At 30.1% G+C, this 20812-nt stretch overlaps 1 protein-coding gene across 1 annotated transcript in view; it reads right to left on the bottom strand.

Annotated features, from left to right (window-relative positions):
- LOC146724103 (uncharacterized) overlaps positions 1 to 17584 on the bottom strand; it is a 33535-nt gene extending 15951 nt beyond the window's left edge. Inside the window, exon 1 of the mRNA XM_085480420.1 lies at positions 17060 to 17584. Within this exon, the coding sequence (XP_085336546.1) occupies positions 17060 to 17584 (525 nt within the window). The remainder of the gene's footprint in view (positions 1 to 17059) is intronic.
- Positions 17585 to 20812: the final 3228 nt, after the last annotated feature.

Here is a 20812-nt window from a genome sequence, read left to right as displayed (position 1 = left end):
TTGGGATAATCCTATTATATTACACTGTGAAAAACATATCAGAAAGAGAGAAATAGCTGAGATGTTTTATATAAAAAAATGTAATAACACTTTGAATTCTCAGACAGACACTGAAAATTTAAACATTATATACGATAAGGTCATCAATATTGTTTAAATGTGAGAAAAAGAAAAACATATTTAGTCGGTAGTTAGACATCAAAGAAGACACTTGTGTTATTACATACACCAAACTTTTTATAAGTAATGAATATCATATACTTTTAATTATATTTAATTTTTATTATAATCACATCTTTATTAGTGGATTTTTAACACATAACGACTGTAAGTTTTCTTCTATTTTCTATATGTTTTTTCTCTTTATTGTCTTGGTGGCATTCTTATTATATATGATAAATTATAATTTTATTTTTATTTTTATTTATAATTTATAATTTTATTTATATTTCTATTTTTAATTTTATTTTTAATATTATTTATTTATTTATTTTTATATAAAAAAACTGTTAATCTCGGCTCGAATTATTGTGTTACAATAAAAATAAAATCTCGACGGCAATCGGAGCCTGTGCGGATGACATGCACAAAATTAATAAATTAAAATGAGATCTCAAATCAAACTCATTTATTAAATTCTAAACGTTTCGACCCACTTCGGGTCTTCTTCAGTAGCTGCAAAGTACAAAGAAACAAAAATAAAAGATAATCGGTACAATCAGAAAATTATAAAACTCGTATACATACAATCCGCAAATAAATTAAATATCATTTTCCTCCCTATTCAAACCGTCCGGCCGTCGGAGTGTCTCCCTAACGGTGACCATCGTCAGGAAGGAAGCAGAGCAGTGACTCCCTTACCAACACTAATCAACATAGTATAAATTAAACGTATAAAATCCACAAGAATTATAAATTAAAAACCGGGAAGAACACTCACCCCGACAGCAAAAACAGAGAGAAGACGATGCTACACGTGACACATCACTCTAACGACTGTGCGGTATTCTACCTCGACACAGTCGATACATATATACGCAAAAAAACAAATATAAAAATAAAATATGAAAATAAAAATAAAAACAACTAATACTTATCGGCAGTCATGTCAAAGGTCTAACGAAAAATCCGGTTATGTATAATCACAAAGCTAGATTTTGGTAAATTTTTCAATTAACAGATCAAAATTCTCGTTTAATTTATCGGTGTCGCTATGTAAATTTAAACTATTCTTCTGACGCTTTATGTGGATCATTTCGGATATCAAACATTTACCTAAAAAAGGCTCCTCGTCCAAGCTTTTTACATCCTCCCAATTAAATTCATGGTTCAATAATCTATGTTCCGATATGACTGATAATTGTGACGCGTTTCTTTTTATGTTGCTGCGATGTTCTTTCATCCTAGTTTTCAACAATCTACCCGTCTGCCCTACATACGACGCATCACAATCCATACAATCAATTTTATAAACTACATTGTTATGGAGTTCCCTTGGTAACTTATCCTTGTGTACTTTGATGAATTTACGGAGACTGTTAATTGCTGTATAGGATGAAATGACATCCAAATCACGTGTAATGTCCTCGATTCTCTTCGATACATTATTAATATACGGAATATTAAAGTACGAAACTTTTTTCTGCGTTGGAATCTTGTCATTGCATATATTTGCTCTATTGTTATGCAACTTATTATTGTAGCGGAAGAACAACTTTTTTAACCGCGCTTGTAATGTTTGAAATATCAATTTGAGAGGATAATTATTAGACAAAAGAACTCCAATCATAGACTCAAAATTATCTTTATGGAATTTCGGATGAGATAGCCAAAAAACTCTATCTATGAGGCTGATAATGGTGCCTTTTTTATGGCAGAGAGGATGCTGCGACTCAAAATTTAAATATCTCCCTGAATACGTCGGCTTATGAAACAAATCAAACTCAATGCTCCCATTATTTATAATAATAGTGACGTCTAAAAAATTCAATCGGTTGTCAACCCCCTCCTCCATGGTGAACTGCAATCTAGGATGGAAAGAATTGAAAGTGTTTAAAACAATTTTAAGCATGGAGGGAGCGGCCGCCAACGCGATATCGTCAACATATCTAAAATAAAATGGAAATGACATTGGAATCGCAGCAATCGCTCTATTCTCCAAATCTTGCAACGTGATATCCGCAATGATCGGTGAGAGGGGGAAACCCATAGGCGTGCCAAAGGTCTGTTGATAACATACATTATTAAACATAAAATAAGTCGAATTCATAATAAAACGATATTAAAGAGTGTATTATTCCACGAGATGAATTTTTATTGGCAATTCGTTTTATTCTCCTCCATCTCCCTCTCTTCTATCCCCCTTCCTTCAAAAAATTTTGCCCTCTCCTCCTCCCACACCGTTTTCTCCTTTCCTTCCTTTACCCTCTCCTTCATCTCCTCATAGCATTTCCTCGCTAAACTTCCTCCCATTCCTTCCTCTAATTTTTTCTCATACCCTATCGCTCTTCTTCCTGCTCTTATCCTGAATTTATCCTTTCCTATCTCTTCTCTTACCATATACCCCGGCGTACACCAATCTACTCCTAGCGTCCACCTAATCCATCTTTCCTGCATTGCCTCTACTTCTCTCTTCTCCTTCCACCCCCATATCTCCGCCCCATACTCCATCACCGTTCCCACCAACCTTTCCATTAACCATACTCTTTTCATCCAGTCTCCTGCAAATCTTCTCTTTCCCATACCCCATACTTGTCTCATCACCGCTCCTGCTTTCCTCACTCTGTCCCTCACCTGCGCCTCCTGTCCTCCATTCCTTTGTAACTTATATCCTAGATACTTGAACTCTTTCACTTCCTCTAATTTTTTCCCTTTCCATCTTCACTCCATTTTCCTCATTCTTCCTCCCCCCTTTCTAAACCTCATTATTTTTGTTTTATCCACATTTACCTCTAGCCTTTTTTTATCCATGTAATTTTCCATTTTCCCCAACATATGTATCATCCCCTCCTCCTCCTCCGCCAACAACACCATGTCATCAGCATATGCCAAGCAGTGCACTTTTTCCCCTCCCAACTTTACTCCTCCCCAGCCTCCTTTTTTCAGCACTTCCTCTATATCCGCTATCAACAAATTGAACAAGTGTGGGCTCATTGGACAACCTTGCCTCACACCCCTTGCCGTCCAGAATTTTTCTCCTTCCTCCTTCCCCGCCCTTACTTTACTCCTCGTTTCCTTGTATACCTCTTCTATCCTACTACTTAACCCTTCTCTTACCCCCCTCTTCCTTATCGCCTCCATTAACACCTCCCTATCCACTGAGTCAAACGCCGCCTTCAGATCTATGAAGGCCGCTACTACCTTACCTCCCTTCTTCTTCACTTTTTTATTGATCAGGTAGTTTAGCACATATATACTGTCAATCACCCCCATTCCCTTCCTAAAGCCTGTTTGACTCTCCGGCAACATATTCCCCCTCTCTATTTCCTCCTTTAACCTTTCTGTTAGAATCCCCACATACACCTTATATAACGTTGGCATCAAAGTCACCCCTCTGTAGTTTTCCACCCTATTCCCCGTTCCCTTTTTTAACAGTGGTACTATTATCCCCTCTTTCCACCTCTCCGGCTATCCTTCCCCTCTCCAGACTCTGTTGCACATTTCCCATACCCACTCTTCTACCCTCTCTCCTCCATATTTCCATACCTCACTCGGTATCCCATCCTCCCCCGCTGCTTTTCCTTTCTTCAATTTTCCCAATATCCTCTTTACTTCCCCCCTGCTTATCTCCTGCTCCTCATCCCTCTCCCTTTTCTCTTTTCCTCCTCTTACAACTTTAACCTCTACCCCTCCCAATAAGTCCATGAAATATTCCTTCCACTCTTCCGCTTTATCTCCTCATTCACTCCTTCTCTCTTCTTCCTTTCCCTGTTTATAATTTTCCATACCTCTCCTTCCGTTCTTGCCTCTATCGCTTCCTTGTACCATCTTATCCTCTCCTCCTCCTTTTTTCCTTTACACATTAGCTTATATTCTGCCCTTTCTTTTCTGTATCCTTCTTCTCCTCCTCCTTTCTTCCTCCATTCCCTAGCTTCTCCTCACTTCTTTCCTCTTCTCCTCACATTCCTCATCCCACCACCCTTTCTTTTTCCTTCTCCACTCTCTTTTTCTCCTTCTCTCAATTCCTCTTCTATCCTTCCTATTTTTTTCTCTAGCTCCTCTTCCATTCCCTCTTTCCACCCCTCTCCCCATTCTATTTCCTCTCTTATTCTTTCTCCTCCCCTCTTCGTCCATCTCCCCTTTTTTCTTATTCCTTTTCCTTCCTTCCTTTTCCCCTTTTCAGCACCTCCTCTTCTTTCTAACGTTACAATCAAAGGGTGATGGTCCGACTCTATGTTATCTCCCACCTCCATTCTCTTTATCTTTTCCTTTACTCTATCCTCTCCCACCACATAGTCTATCACCGATTCCCCTCTTCCTCCTGTATATGTGTACTCCCCCTCCCTATCCCCTATAATCCCTCTATTAAAAATTCCCCATCCCACTTCTTCTAGCTCTTTTATCAACTTTCTCCCATCTTCATTTACCTTCTTGTCCTTTTAATGTTAATAATTAAAATATTTATTTAACGTTTATTAAATATTTTAAATAAAATGTATATTATATTAATATTAAAATAAACGTTTTTTAATTAATAAAAAGGGACTTAATCAATTTGGCCCTATTTGGCACACTGCCCTTAATATACATTCACACCACTAGGAGGCGACATAACGGAATACTTTCTCGTAGATGAAAAACCTCCCGCAATGTATATAAGGACCATAACGTAAGAAGGCTCAGTATTGGAGCTCTCAGTTCTGAAGATGCAAACTGCAATGTTTGCGAAACGTTGGCATTACGCTGTTCACGCGGCATTCGGAAGCTTTTTGCATTGATGATTCCAATGGCCGCACAAGTCTCGAAACTAGGATTTAACCAATTATTTTTAATGTTTCTAAAATATCTTTGACAAATGAGTTTAAAAAAATTTTTTAAATATTTCTTTGCTATTTAAGAAGAAGGTGCTTCATAACAAATTTTTACATCAGTATATTTCTCATATATGTAATCTTCTACAACTAAATTACGTAATGTAGTTGTAGAAAATCATAACTTTTTATGTAAATTTATAAAAAATTACAAATATGGCCCAAATCACGTAGATTTGACGTAAAAATAATGTTGAAATAATTTCAAAAACTTGTAATTATTACTTTGTGTTTGTAAATATATAATAAAAAATCATAGGACAAACGGTTGTTAGCAAACATAGAATAGAATGCAATCACGATTTCCGGTGGCTTGATCTTTGTATTTTACATACTGAAAAACAGACGTAAGCGAGAGATTGCTGAAATGTTATATATTAAAAAGCAAACACAATCAATCTTCAAACTGACACAGACAATCTCAACTCTGTTTATGGTAAGGTCATTAGAATAATTTAGCGTCTTGTATCAGTAGTTGACAGAATGTTTTTGCGGCATGTTAAAGTTCACAGCGCTTAACATATCATAATCTTTATATCTTAATGTGGTTTATTAGAATTGTTTTAAGTAAGTACATTGTTGTCTCTCCTTGCACGAATTGACTTGTATTTAGTTTAGTGTTGCGTCGCTAACTATTGATTTTTTATAATTTTAGCACTTGAAAAGGACCTAAATTTAAGGTCGAAACGTAGTGTACTTTATATCTAATAAAAACGAATAATATTAATAAAAGGTATGGTCGAACTAATCATTAATTTCCTTATTATTTTTTAAATTCTCTCTGACGAAGAATACAAATCTATTATTTAAAAAACATAGTTTTCACATAATTTCGCGTGAAAAATTGTAAAAGTATTTTCACTAGGGTATATTTTACATAAATCTGACTTTTTGTTATTTTTTAAGACTAAACCTCTAAACTCAATTTGAAAGGTTTTCTGTCATTCTTTCACATGCCCTCCTGGGTTTATTTTGTACTTACAAACTGTATATCTTTAATATAAAATAAATATTTATATCAACTGTTAGTTTGTCGCTAAATTTTCGAAATTTGTTTTTTTTTAATTAAAGATAACCACCATTCATGCTTTTATTAACATATATATTTTAATACCTGAAAAGGATTTTTAATTTTATAAAAGCAATAAAAAATGAACATCAAATTACAAATTAACATTTTGCCAGTAAAATAGAATAGATTCCAGCATTACCTTAAATATTTTTTAAATTTTTCTTTGAGTTACATAATTAGGAATGCAAATACGAGTACAGCTATAGCTATAAGTGCGAATGCGAATGATATGACACATGGTGTAAGAGTCTTATATGGAAATAATTGTGAAATTATTGTCGAAGCGATACAAGAACGATAACGGAAGTGATAACGGAAATGTTGCGGAAGCGCGGTGTAGGAATACTATATAGAATTAGTGCGGAAATGATGCGAGAAGGATTTGAAAGCGGTACAGAAATGATGCGATGAGGACCATGCGAAAGTAGAGCAAAAGCGTTTCGCGAGAACAGTGCGAAAGTGACGTGAAAGCATCACGCAAGCGGTGCGAAAAGCGGTGCGGTATGATATAAAAACGATGCGAAATCTTGCGGAAACGGTGCGGTAGCGATGCAAAAGCAATACGAAGTTAATGGAGAGTGGTATGATTGCGAATGTGTTGCGAAATAACTTGCTAGACCGTCGTTAGGGAAAAGAAATATATTATTAAATTAGTGCGGAAATTCAGTTTTCCATTTTTAATTTCAAATGCACACAAGGTATCCGAGGATTAGCAGTAAACCTGTTAATGGCAGATTTCTGAGATCATTTGGAGACGATTTTTCCTCAGTGAAAATGTCGAGAGGGAGGCCGTCATTTTTTCATGTTTCCAATTTTTCAATCATGTATCTTGATAATTAAGTCTTAAATAAAATAAAATTCTTTTAAAGTAAACTTGAAATTAATGGAATAATGTGATTTTGTTAATATTTTATTTCCACAATCTTAGTTTGTGCGAAAATTCTTTATTTTCAATTGCTTATAATTTGAAAGTTATTGATGCTTTGACATTTTTGCTCAAAAAAAATCGTCTCCAAATGATCCCAAGAATCTGTCACTAACAGGTCTACTGTTAATTTTGTAACATCTTCCATATATCTTAGTTCAGAATAAACTTTTTTAATCGAAATAAGAACTATAACTATAGTTTACAGTCAAAAATGATTTTAAAATTGGGTAAAATGTTTCTTATAAATTGTTGAAAACAATGTCACAAATTAAATATTATCAGATTTCCAAAATAATTGAGGTTTAATACATAAAAAGTAACTTTTTTGCGATACTTAAGATTTTTTTGTAAAAAGAATTAACGTTATATGGAAAAACTAATCAAATATTATGAATGTATTGTTCATACTCTATAAAATACATTTGTTTTATTTTAATATCGTACTTTCTAGCCATGTTGTGAAAGATTAAAGTTGAGAATTACTTCTTATATGTTCAAATGCTGCTGAGGAAAAAAAAATTTTTTAAAAAGTATTTTTTCCAAAATTAATTTTACTATTTTATTTATTTCCTTTTATATCATACAACTTTAGTCTGGAACATTAAAAAAAATGAATTTAATATAATTTATCACGATAAGTTACACTATGTATGTGTATCGATAGCTTAAACTACAAATTATGAGTATAATTATATAACTTCATTATCATATTGGCGGAATATTTGCTATCTCAGGAAAACTCTGTATTTAAATCCTTTCTGAACATAATTAAAAAGTAAAATATCGAAATAAAAGATGCATTTTATAGGGAATGATGAACACAATACATAACATCCGATCAGAATTTCCTAATAACGCGTTAACCTTTTTCACAAAATAATCTCAAATATTGCAAAACATTTTTTGCATATTAAACCTCAATTATTTTAGAGATCGTGTTGGTAAAAATTGGCTTTTGTGGCATTTTCAGCAATCAAAAATCTATAAGAAACACCTTGTCTGATATAAAATAATAAAAAAATATTTTTTGTAATGTAATATTTAATAAGTTTAATAATGAATGTGACATTTTTTATTATATTCTTATTGAAAATTTAAATTATAGATATGTATATACAAATATTATCGTAGATGAATATTGTTGTATTTATATTAAATAGAATTTATATTAGAAAGTATTTATATATTAGAAAGAATATTAAGGATATTAATATATTTTTTATCAAGAAATCGGAAAATTATTATATATCATTTTTAGAAAAAAAAGATTTAAATATATATATATATATAATTGGCCGATTTATTTTGGGATTAAATCCAAAGTTTTAACTAATAATAGGATTTGTAAAAAATTATTTTGTCCATATAATTGCAGTTTTTATTTTTATCATTTATGAGAATCTTCCACACGGAATATTAAGAAAATAGTCTCAAACGAATATCCATTTCCTTTGCAAAACTTCACGAGAAACTAACAGCCAGTTTATTTGATATTACTTAACAATAACCGTTTTTTAATTATTCTCTCCTCTCAGAGTTTATATTTTCTTTAAAAAGTGTAAGATTGATTAATCGAAAATATTAAAGTTCTTTTAAAAATATCGAAATTTATTGTTTTTTCTTGTAATTGCATATTTTGAAAAAGTAAAAATTAATACCAATAATTTTTTGTTTGTTTAATGCTAATTTGATATATTGTGTTTAAAAAATGAAAATTGTAATACATTTTTCTCGAGTTTTCAGCATTATTTATTCAACATGTTAAATAGTTATCGTTATAAAAATTGCATATTCTAATAGTACGAATGTTCAGAAATTCAACAGTGAGTAATTTAATGTTAATTCGTATAAATAACAAATAATTTATATCAAATGTCGCGTTAATATGTGAAAAAATCGTAACATAATTGTTTAAAATAAATATTTTAAATTATATATAATTCCACATTAAATGTGTTATGTTTATATTAATTATAGTATACATAATTATATTTTTAAGCATCGGCAGATATTTTTTCTTTCTCTAATTTTGTAAAGGCTTTTATATAATTGAAAAGCTTATTAAATAATATATAATATACGGAGAAAAAACATGTTTTGTAATATTTTAATAATAGAAAAAATACATATATGTACATATAAATCTATAATTAAATTTTATTGATTAAAATGCGAAATAAATAGTTCGCGGTTATATCGTATAATGTTAAAAAGTATATTCTTCGTATTTTTGCCGACGAGGTAGAAATCCACTTTGGATTCTTTTATAATTAGTAAGAGGCTGGAGAACGAATTCACCGTTGCGAGGAACTTTCTCTCAAGCAACGTTCACGTGGCTCTCGTGTCATAACTTTCGAAACGCCACAATAGGTTCCTTGTGCAAGTATATTTTTTAAAATTATATAGGATTAATTCTTAAGTATATATATTCTATAGAGATGCAGTAATATATCAGAGTAAAAAAATTTTAAGTCAATGATTTCACAAAAAAATTCTTAAAAATGAGAAAAAATTGCATCTAAAAAAATTATTTTGCACATTATAACATATATACTGGGTGTCCCATTTTAATTGTACAATATCTCAAAAACAAAACGTTGCAGAAAAAGTGTCAAAGTTTATATAGTTTTGAGGCGAGAGAAAAAGTTGATAGTCTTAAATTTAAGGTCACTTTTCAAGATTATTTAAAGATCAATCTAGTTTTTTAAATAAAATTATTCTATTTTTTTATATAAATTGCTTCTTCGGAATATTTCATGTATAAAATTATAAAGATAGAATGGCTAAAAATTGAATAGTTTACGATAAACTTTACATATACTTTTATTTAATTATATACTCGTATATAGATTCTTTTTTATTAAATATTAGACATAAATAGATTTTTCGACTTATTTATGACGAAATATTACTGTATGCTTAGTGGATGTAAATTAATTAACATTACGTATTTAGCACATTAAATACTCATAACTTTTAAATTCTTATCATGAAAAAATGTGTTTCGTTTTTTTTCTGTTACAATTATATTAAATTATAATTTTAGAAGTGAAAAATCATATATATTATTTTTTGCAAGACACATTAAAATATATTAGTTTTTATATATATATCATATATGCATTTATTAAGAATATAAAAATAAATAGTATAAATATATAGTTATTCTGCATTTGTCCTTTTTATAATGAAAATGGATCTTACAACAGTTGATCAAGATTTATTATTTATTAATTTAGAAAAATAATTTTTTAGGTATAATTTTAACAATCTATATTATTGAACGTGAGTAGTAGAATATAACAATTTATTATCGTATAGTGCAAGAAAAAAAGAATCATATGCTTTATCACTTTTGATGTTATAATATAATGTGACTGTAAGAGACACTTAAAGGAAAGAAACACATACAGACACACTCTCATACATATAATTTAAAATTTATACAATAATAAATATACAATTGTCTTTATAGACTAAATAAATTGATTTCATACATTTTTTACTATACAACTTTTTATAATATTCCTATACATCTTAAAAAACAATTTTAGTATTTATGATGGATTCCGGTATAATAAAAAATGATTATTTATTACTGATTGTATTTTTTGTGTTTACTATTAATTTTTTTAAAAAATATAAAACAATAAATTACACGCTAATCAATTAATCAATTGCATCAATTTCAAATATTATGCGAATGAATTAAATAATTCGATTGCTTTCTACAGAAACATCGTGACTGAAAAATATGCATATTCCATAAGGAAATAATGGAGGATTCCTCAAAGAAGTGTGCAAAGCGCAGTTTCATGAATATCTGGCGCGCTCAAGCGAATAGCAGAACAGCGAGGAAGCGGCTCTCGTTGAAGATGAAAGAAAGAAAAAGCTTGTGTGAGAGAAGCATGATCGAGAGAGAGAGCGAGCAAATACATTGTGGTCACTGACCCGTCCGGAACGTTGACTCCAATGATGATGTGCGTGTATGCGTTTGTGTGTGTAGCCAATCTCTTCTTTATATTTTCCTCGGTTCCCTATTCACACCTGGTCTTGCCACGAATATTTTTGATTATGGACAATTACTTTATCTTATTTCTTACATTTTTATGCGTTGTCCATTGATTACATATCTTTAGTTTTCTTGAAAAAAAAAAAAAATATTGTGTGTTATCCTTTATATATATTTTCGTTCTACTTTTCTCATAAATATTTTATTAAAAATATAGTGATATAATTTTTTAAGTTATTTTCATTAGTTTGACAATAAAATTTATAAATAAAAGATCAATGACATTTTTATAAACAGATAATTTAAATAATAAAAATTTAAAAAACACTAATATTTTTATAAAATATAAATTCTTTATTTAATAATTTTTTAATAAAAAATATAATCTTATTTTGTAACATTCAAAACAAAAATTGGTTTTGCATAAATATTTTTTTTAAACTCTTCACAAATAATTGTTGATCGCCAGTGACAAATTTTAACAAATAATGAGATGCAATTTAATTCGACCAAAAACTGGCTATTCATTTATTCAAAATAAGTACACACAATTTTTTTTTAAATATTGAATCTCAACAAGTTTTTAAATAAGTTTATATATACATACACGTATAAATAACTGATTTGTACATACAATATGTAACTTCAATTAATTACTTTAATATTACTATCATAAAACAATAGTGCTGGAATTTTTGATAAATTTTGTTTTATCATATTTTTATTTGTAATATCTATTAAAAAACAAATAAATTGAAGAAAAATTTATAAGGTATTAGTTTCGGCAATAATTGTATATTTTTAGTTACGATTAATACTGTTACACGCGAATACCGTTAGAATCGTAATCATTCCTGCATCGGAAAGAGAAAAGTCTGGGATTCAAGTCCTATTTACTAACGGTACCCATTTATTCCAAGCAGAGGGCTAGTCCTATTTTTTGTTTCTTAACTTAGCACATAAATCATTTTTTTCAAAAAGATTCTACAGAATGTCTGACATAAAGTGTCATACCGAAAATATACAAGTAAATCTTGTTATTTAGAGACAATTTTTCCTCGGCAAAAATATAGAAGTATTAATAATTTTCGAGTTATAAGCGATTGAAAATAAAGGGTTTTTTGCTAACTAAGCCTTGTGAAAATAAAATATTAACAAAAGCACATTCTCCAATTAATTCAAGTAGAGTTTATTTTAATAAAATTTTAATTTAAGGTTCAGTTATAAAGATACATGATGGTAAAAATTGGGAACATTCAAAAAATGATGGCCTCCCTCGACATTTTTGCTGAGGAAAAATCATCTCCAAATAACGAGATCTACTTGTATATTTTCGGTGTGACACTTTATGTCAGACACCCTGTATATTTTATTTTATATTAATTGTTATTAATTACACAAACTGAATATCTTTTTATTATTGATAATAAGAACATTGACCTTGTCTTCTTCCATTATATTCCTCTGTCATTATATAGAAGCTAACAAAAAATTAATAAATTGTCAATTATTTAAGAAATAAAAAATTATGCCTGTTATTTATATATGGAAAATAAACAGAATAGCAAGATCAAAAATGTTAAATTTATAATAAAGTTTGACTAGAAATAGAACATATAATTCTTTTTATTTTTGATGTAAAAAAACATTTTGAAAATGATTTGAATAATTTCGAAAGATAGTAATATAAAAGAAAATTTTCTTTCAAGATTATTTTTACAAAAATTTTCTTTTAAAGTAATTTTTGTCAAAATTTACGTATTTTTTTAATTAAAAGTTTAAATAAAATATGATTTATAATATTATATTTATTACGATCAATTAAAATTAATATTAATCAAAATTAATATTGGTCGCTAGTGGTGAAAATAAGCTTAGAAAACTTGACTTCGACGTAACTAGCAAATTTTATTTAATTATTTCACGACGTTTCGACCATTTGGTTGTGGTCCTTTTCAAGTGAAATTTCTACAACATAATATTACACAATAGTTTTTAACATACGAGAACTCATTTAAGTGTTAAATTAATAAAATAAATATAAATTTTATAAACATACCCATCAATTAAACCGAGGTTAACGCAACATCACACTGGTGTTATTTAAAATCGAAAGTTAAAAGTTAAAAGAGGAACACGTCCCATCGTTATGATGTTGAAAGTTAAAAGTTAAAAGAGGAACACGTCCCATCGTTATGATGTTGAAAGTTAAAAGTTAAAAGAGGAACACGTCCCATCGTTATAATGTTTCGTCAACGACTAAATTTGAAACGCGCCACTAAACAATCTTTATTATTTTGTCGTAAATGTTTGTCAAATTCTCGGTGTCTTTCTGTAGGTTAACCGTATTGTCATGCTTCTTTATGAAGAACATTTCAGCAATCTCTCTCTTTCTTACATGTTTTTCGTTATGTAAAATGGTCGGTGATTTCCAATCAAAGTTATGCCCAAAATCACATCTGTGTTTGCTCAAAACCGAATGATTAGACTCGTGTAATTTAATATTGCTGGCATGTTCCTTCACTCTAGTGCATAAATGTCTTTTCGTTTGTCCAATGTATGATGACATTCGTTTTAATATCATTAGTTATTAAATCTTTACCTCGTTTTATCAGCCTATTCAACTTTTTTGGCAAACTATAAACGACATTTATGTTAGCATTTTTAAGTGACCTTTTAATACTGTCGCTAACATCCTTAACGTATGGGAGTGGAATTACATAATTCTTATCTTGAGCCGAATTCACATTAACGTTATTATCTAAATCATTACTCGAACTGTCGTTATTATCCGCATTGTGACCGTTAACATTCCTGTTGTTATTCAGTACATTAATTCTTTTATTTACATATTTATTAATAATATGATCCGGAAAACAATTATTAATTAAAATGTTCTTTACAATTTCAATATTCGTATTATGAAATTGTTTGTTAGAAAGTAAAATTGCATGGTCTACTAAATTGTAAATCGTATTAATTTTGTACTTAATAGGATGACTCGAAAGAAAATTGATGTATCTGCCAGAACATGTAGGTTTCCTAAACCAATTAGTTGTCAATTTATTCCCATTGCGGATAACTGTAGAATTTAAAAAATTATAGAAGAATTGGTCTCTATTTCATGTGTAAATTTTAAACGATAATTATTAAATGTACTTAAAATTTCATTTATTTTAGAGCTAGGTAAAATAACAAAAATGTCGTCCACATATCTATAAAAAGTCTGAACTTTAAAACTTAAAAAATTTAAACAATTTGTTTCCAAGTCATCCATTACCAAGTCAGCTAATATCGGTGATAGAGGGGATCCCATAGGGCTTCCATAAACTTAGCTTCCACTCCCATACGTTAAGGATGTTAGCGACAGTATTAAAGGTCACTTAAAAATGCTAACATAAATGTTGTTTATAGTTTGCCAAAAAAGTTGAATAGGCTGATAAAACGAGGTAAAGATTTAATAACTAATGATATTAAAACGAATGTAGTATACAAGATTAATTGTGAAAATTGTAATGCATCATACATTGGACAAACGAAAAGACATTTATGCACTAGAGTGAAGGAACATGCCAGCAATATTAAATTACACGAGTCTAATCATTCGGTTTTGAGCAAACACAGATGTGATTTTGGGCATAACTTTGATTGGAAATCACCGACCATTTTACATAACGAAAAACATGTAAGAAAGAGAGAGATTGCTGAAATGTTCTTCATAAAGAAGCATGACAATACGGTTAACCTACAGAAAGACACCGAGAATTTGACAAACATTTACGACAAAATAATAAAGATTGTTTAGTGGCGCGTTTCAAATTTAGTCGTTGACGAAACATCATAACGATGGGACGTGTTCCTCTTTTAACTTTTAACTTTCAACATCATAACGATGGGACGTGTTCCTCTTTTAACTTTTAACTTTCGTTTTTAAATAACACCAGTGTGATGTTGCGTTAACCTCGGTTTAATTGATGGGTATGTTTATAAAATTTATATTTATTTTATTAATTTAACACTTAAATGAGTTCTCGTATGTTAAAAACTATTGTGTAATATTATGTTGTAGAAATTTCACTTGAAAAGGACCACAACCAAATGGTCGAAACGTCGTGAAATAATTAAATAAAATTTGCTAGTTACGTCGAAATCAAGTTTTCTAAGATTATGTTTATTATAAAATATAATATTATAAATATATTTATTAAATTATTATAATACAGATTTTTTAAAATTTATATTTTTTTAAATAAATACTCAGTAAAAAATTATGAGTTAAAAGACACATAATCAATGATTTTTTAATTAAAACAATAGGTTGATATAGTCTAATCTAAAATTTGGTCGATTAGATGTTTTTGTGTTTTCAAACTCTATTAGCCATTTATAAAAAGTTAAAAATGTGTAAAAATGTTTATAAGTAACTTATTAGACATTTATTTTAAAATAGAATATAAAATTATAATAAACACTGAATATACTTAAGCAACAAAGTGGTTTACACATAAATTTACACAATATAAAAACAAATAAATTTGTATATCTTGATATGTACGTAAATTTATTTGTTAAAAGACATTCTGTTGCAGAATGTAGCTCAAAACTAGAAATAATTTTGTGACATTTCTAATTTTATTAATTTCCGTTTTTGCCAGCCTTATATAATTTAAAATAAAAACTTTTGTACTCGGCTCGAATTATTGTGTTACAATAAAAATAAAATATCGACGGCAATCGGAGCCTGTGTGGATGTCATGCACAAAATTAATAAATTAAAATGAGATCTTAAATAAAACTCATTTATTAAAATCTAAACGTTTCAACCCACTTCGGGTCTTCTTCAGTAGCTGCAAAATACAAAAAATCAAGAAATCAAAGATAGTCGTTACAATTATAAAAATATAAAACTCGTATACATACAATCCGCAAACAAAATAAATTCAAGAAATGTTATTCTTCTTATTCAAACCGTCCGGCCGTCGGAGTGTCTCCCTAACGGTGACCATCGTCAGGAAGGAAGCAGAGCACATAAGTGACTCCCTTACCAATACTAATCAAAGTCACAATAACATTATATAAATTAAACGTAGAAAAATGCACAAGAATTAAAAATTAAAAAATGGAGAGAGCACTCACCCCGACAGTAAAAACAGAGAGAAGACGATGCTACACGTGACACATCACTCTAACGACTGCGCGGTATTCTACCTCGGCACAGTCGATATATATATACGCAAAGAAACAAAAATAAAAATAAAAATAAACAACTAAAACTTATCGGCGCTCCTATCAAAGGTCTAACAAAACCACAGATATATATGATCACAGAGCTAGATTTTGGTAAATTTTTCTATTAAAAGATCAAATACATCATTTAATTTATTGGTATCGCTGTGTAAATTTAAGCTATTCCTTTGACGTTTTATGTGGATTTATTCCGATATCAAACGTTTACCTAAAAAAGGCTCCTCGTCCAAGACTTTTACATCCTCCCAATTAAAATCATGATTCAGTAATCTATGCTCCGATATGATTGATAATTGTGATGCGTTTCTTTTTATATTGTTGCGATGTTCTTTCGTCCTAGTTTTTAACAGTCTACCCGTCTGCCCTACGTACGACGCATCACAATCCATATAATCAATTTTATAAACTACATTGTTATGGAGTTCCTTTGGTAACTTATCTTTGTGTACTTTGATGAATTTACGGAGACTATTAATTCCTGTATAAGATGGAATGACATCCAAATCACGTGTTACATCTTTGAATCTCTCCGATACATTATTAATATACGGAATATTAAAATACAAAACTTTTTTCTGCGTTAGAATCTTATCATTGCTTATATTTGCTCTATTGTTATGAAACTTATTATTGTAGCGGAAGAACAACTTTTTTAACCGTGTTTGTAATGTTTGAAATATCAAATTAAGAGGATAATTATTAGACAAAAAAACTTTAATCATAGACTCAAAGTTATTTTTATGGAATTTCGGATGGGAGAGCCAAAAAACTCTGTCTATGAGGCTGATGATGGTGCCTTTTTTATGGCAGAGAGGGTGCTGCGACTCAAAGTTTAGATATCTTCCTGAATACGTCGGCTTATGAAACAAATCAAACTCAATGCTCCCATTGTTCACAATAATGGTGACGTCTAAAAAATTCAATCGATTGTCAATCCCCTCCTCCATGGTTAACTGCAATCTCGGATGGAAAGAGTTAAAAGTGTTTAATACAATATTAAACATGGAGGGTGGGGCCGCCAACGCGATATCGTCAACATATCTAAAATAAAATGGAAGTGATATCGGAATCGCAGCAATCGCCCTACTCTCCAAATCCTGTAACGTGATATCCGCAATGATCGGTGAGAGGAGAGAACCCATAGGCGTGCCAAAAGTCTGTTGATAACAAACATTATTAAACATAAAATAGGTCGAATTCATGATAAAACGAATTGCCAATAAAAATTCATCTCGTGGAATCATACACTCTTTTTCAATATATACCCATCTGTTTGTCAAACTATCAATAGCCATATCCAATGGTACGTTAGTGAACAATGATGTAACATCTAGTTTAATTTATTCACTAATTGGAAACTATCAGAAATGTCCGAATCCGGTTTCGGAATGGCCTTATAAATTATCTTATGTAAAAATTTTGCAAAGTAATAAAGAGGTGTATTCTTTGATGACACAATGACACGTGAAGGGCAATTTGGTTTATGCACTTTTGGCAGACCATACGCTCTCGGTAAGACCCCATCCGTGCAGTTCAGGGATTTATATGTTGTTAACGAAATGTAATTATTCATTTTCCATCTCATTAAAATTCCGCGTAATTGATTAATTAGGTTTCTTGTCGGATCTTTTTTGACAACAATATAAGTATCCCGGTCAGCAAGCAAATGAGACATTTTATCCATGTACATATCTCTGTCCATCACGACCGTGACATTTCTTTTATCCGCCTTCATAAATAAAATATCGGGATTATCTTGAACGAATTTACCCGTCAATTTGTAAGCCTTAGTGAAATTATTTTTTGTGTGAACTTTTTCGGACATTGAAATATGGAACTTGTTTATTATGGGAAAGGCTCTATTTCTGACCGCAGATCGTTTTTCCACCGGAAGTTTAAAAATATTTTGCTCTATTTTTTCAACAACTCTATGGTGGTTTTATCTCTATCAGTTACTGGCAGACAGAAGTTCTCTCCCAACTGCAACAAATCTCGAATTTCACGCGGTATAGATACCGATGATAAATTCAAAAACCATTTATCTCTTTTATATCTTATATAATTCTCACGACGAAAATCAAATACGAGAAAGATACGTCCTATAGCGGTAAATAAAAAAACTAACAATTTAGTTAAAAAATATTTACAAAATAATTACTATAAATATTTATCTTTACACACCATAAGTATTATATAAAATACACGAAGATTTCTCGAATACGATTCGTAGACAGTCATCGTTCGCTTCTCCTTCCGCTTTGCAGCGCGCCGTGTATCGTATTACAGTAGGACGTCTCTTCTCGTCGCGCGCTTCTATTCGCGTGGATTGGCCGATTTTTTAAATTTAATAACTTAATAATTATTACGAAAATCGCAAAACGGTAGAGGACTTTTCTATTCGGTTTAACTTACTCTACCTGCACACGACGGTTGAGGCAACACTTACCGGACACCCTGTATATATGTATATATGTATATATATATGTATATATATATATATGTCAATGGGTTTATTCTGAGACACTTCCCGACATTTATTGACATATTCCGAGACATTTGCAGGGTTCCAGGCCTGACCTGGAAGAATTATATGTCAAATGGCAGTTTCCAGGACAGTCCTGGAAAACTTATGTATATACATATAGGAATTGCATATTTAAACGTATATACAAAAGAAACAGATGTATACAAATGTTAAACACCTGTATACAATTGAAGGATAAGAAATATATTATTTAATTTTGATAAGAACAATAATCAATATATACGTATATAATCGGTAATATTACAAAATTTGGGATAAGGATTCCTTTGTGTCCTGGAAACAAACGTTAGGCCACAAAATAATTTATTTTCATTTTTTCCATTATTTAATGCATTTAACGTAGATATATACGATCAAAGAAATGCAGTCAGATAATGTTAGTGTACATTATTGTGCATATATGTAGTTCGTAACACTGTTGACATGCAAATTCTTTACTAAAGTTTAATTGTATTCTGTAAAATTAGATAAAACATTTAAATAGAAAGGAGCACGCACAAATCATAGGGAAAAATGGATATTAGTCGATTTGGTTGAAAATTTAGTATGATATAGTTTATGTCGCCCTGATCAAAAGTTCCAATGGGCACAAGGTTCGTGTAGCCAGTTTTCGAGATATTGGTCAAATGTTGGAAATATAGCCATTTTTTATCGAGTTAGACGCAATCGTTACGGATAGAATTTATGGATTAAAATGAAAATTAATCAAAGAGTGCTTTGGGACAGTACCCTATGAAAAAGATAAATAAATATGTGTATATACAGGGTGTTTCCGAAATCTAACCGCCCCTAGATTTCAGAAACAACTGTAAATATGAAGAAACGTTTCAGACGAAAGTTGTAGGGTTCGAAGCGAGACATAAGAAGATACTATTGATCTTAGGCTGCGTTGTTAAGGTCACATAAAGGTCATAGTCATTTTTTACATCTCTTCTGTACACAGCTGAAAAGAAGCGAAATAATTACACTGTGCAATTTTTCACCAACGAACCATCATTTTTTTGCGGCTATGGAGAAATAAAATTTTTTCTTTCAGTATCAATGCGTGACAATGATACATATGTTATTATTAAGATGCTAAATGTTAATCAGAAAAATATTATTTGTCATCGCCCAAGCAGGACTAAGGTTTCGCACATTATTCCAATCAACAATTCAGAAGAATTACTACTCATTAAAATGAACAATATACTGTGTAAAGTAATTAGGGTGACAGATTATGTCTGCCACCATCCGAATCATTATGAAAAGAATATGTAAATATGGATGTTTATTGTGCTAATACAATCTGATACGAGTTCTAAAATATATAAACTTTTTTGTTTGTATTTTATATTACTATTATTTTATATTACTATTACTTTTATATAATAATTATTCTACTAAATAATGAATATAATACTACTACAATAACAGACAATTATTTAAAGAGCCTTATCTCATAAAACAATAAGACGAGTCATCATTTTTCGTTTCTGCAAATCTTTGTACTTTTATTATGTATTATATTAATGTTATTTTGACACCTCTTTATCTATAGACCCGGGAAAGAATTCTTTTTTTTATGTTATTACTGCTTAAATAAAATAATTTTAATTTTAATTTATTTTTACGCAAATGACACAATATCTTGACATTTCAATTTGTGTGTTAATTAAAATCTTATTTGTTCCAAATATAAATCAAATTAGAAACTCAGGTTGGTTAGATGCTTATTAAATATTAATATGATGCATATATGCGCCTGGACAAGTTAAATCTAATAGCAAGAACATATTTAAATTTAATTTTGATGCATATTTAAAACATATAAGACATATATTACTTTTAAATTTAACATTTGGTTTTTATTTGAGTTTAATTTAGTTCATATAAATGAGCAATATGAACCATATTTAAGTCATATTTAATTGTTTTTCGCGGGTAATTTTGTGACTCTCTCGCACGACTCTCTCGCCGAGTCGAAAATTGAAATATT

This window comes from Nylanderia fulva, unplaced genomic scaffold (genome assembly GCF_048542155.1).
Source record: "Nylanderia fulva isolate GAGA-0341 unplaced genomic scaffold, ASM4854215v1 Scaffold149, whole genome shotgun sequence".
In the NCBI taxonomy this organism is placed as follows: Eukaryota; Metazoa; Arthropoda; class Insecta; order Hymenoptera; family Formicidae; genus Nylanderia; species Nylanderia fulva.
This window is presented reverse-complemented; position numbering and strand designations above follow the sequence as displayed.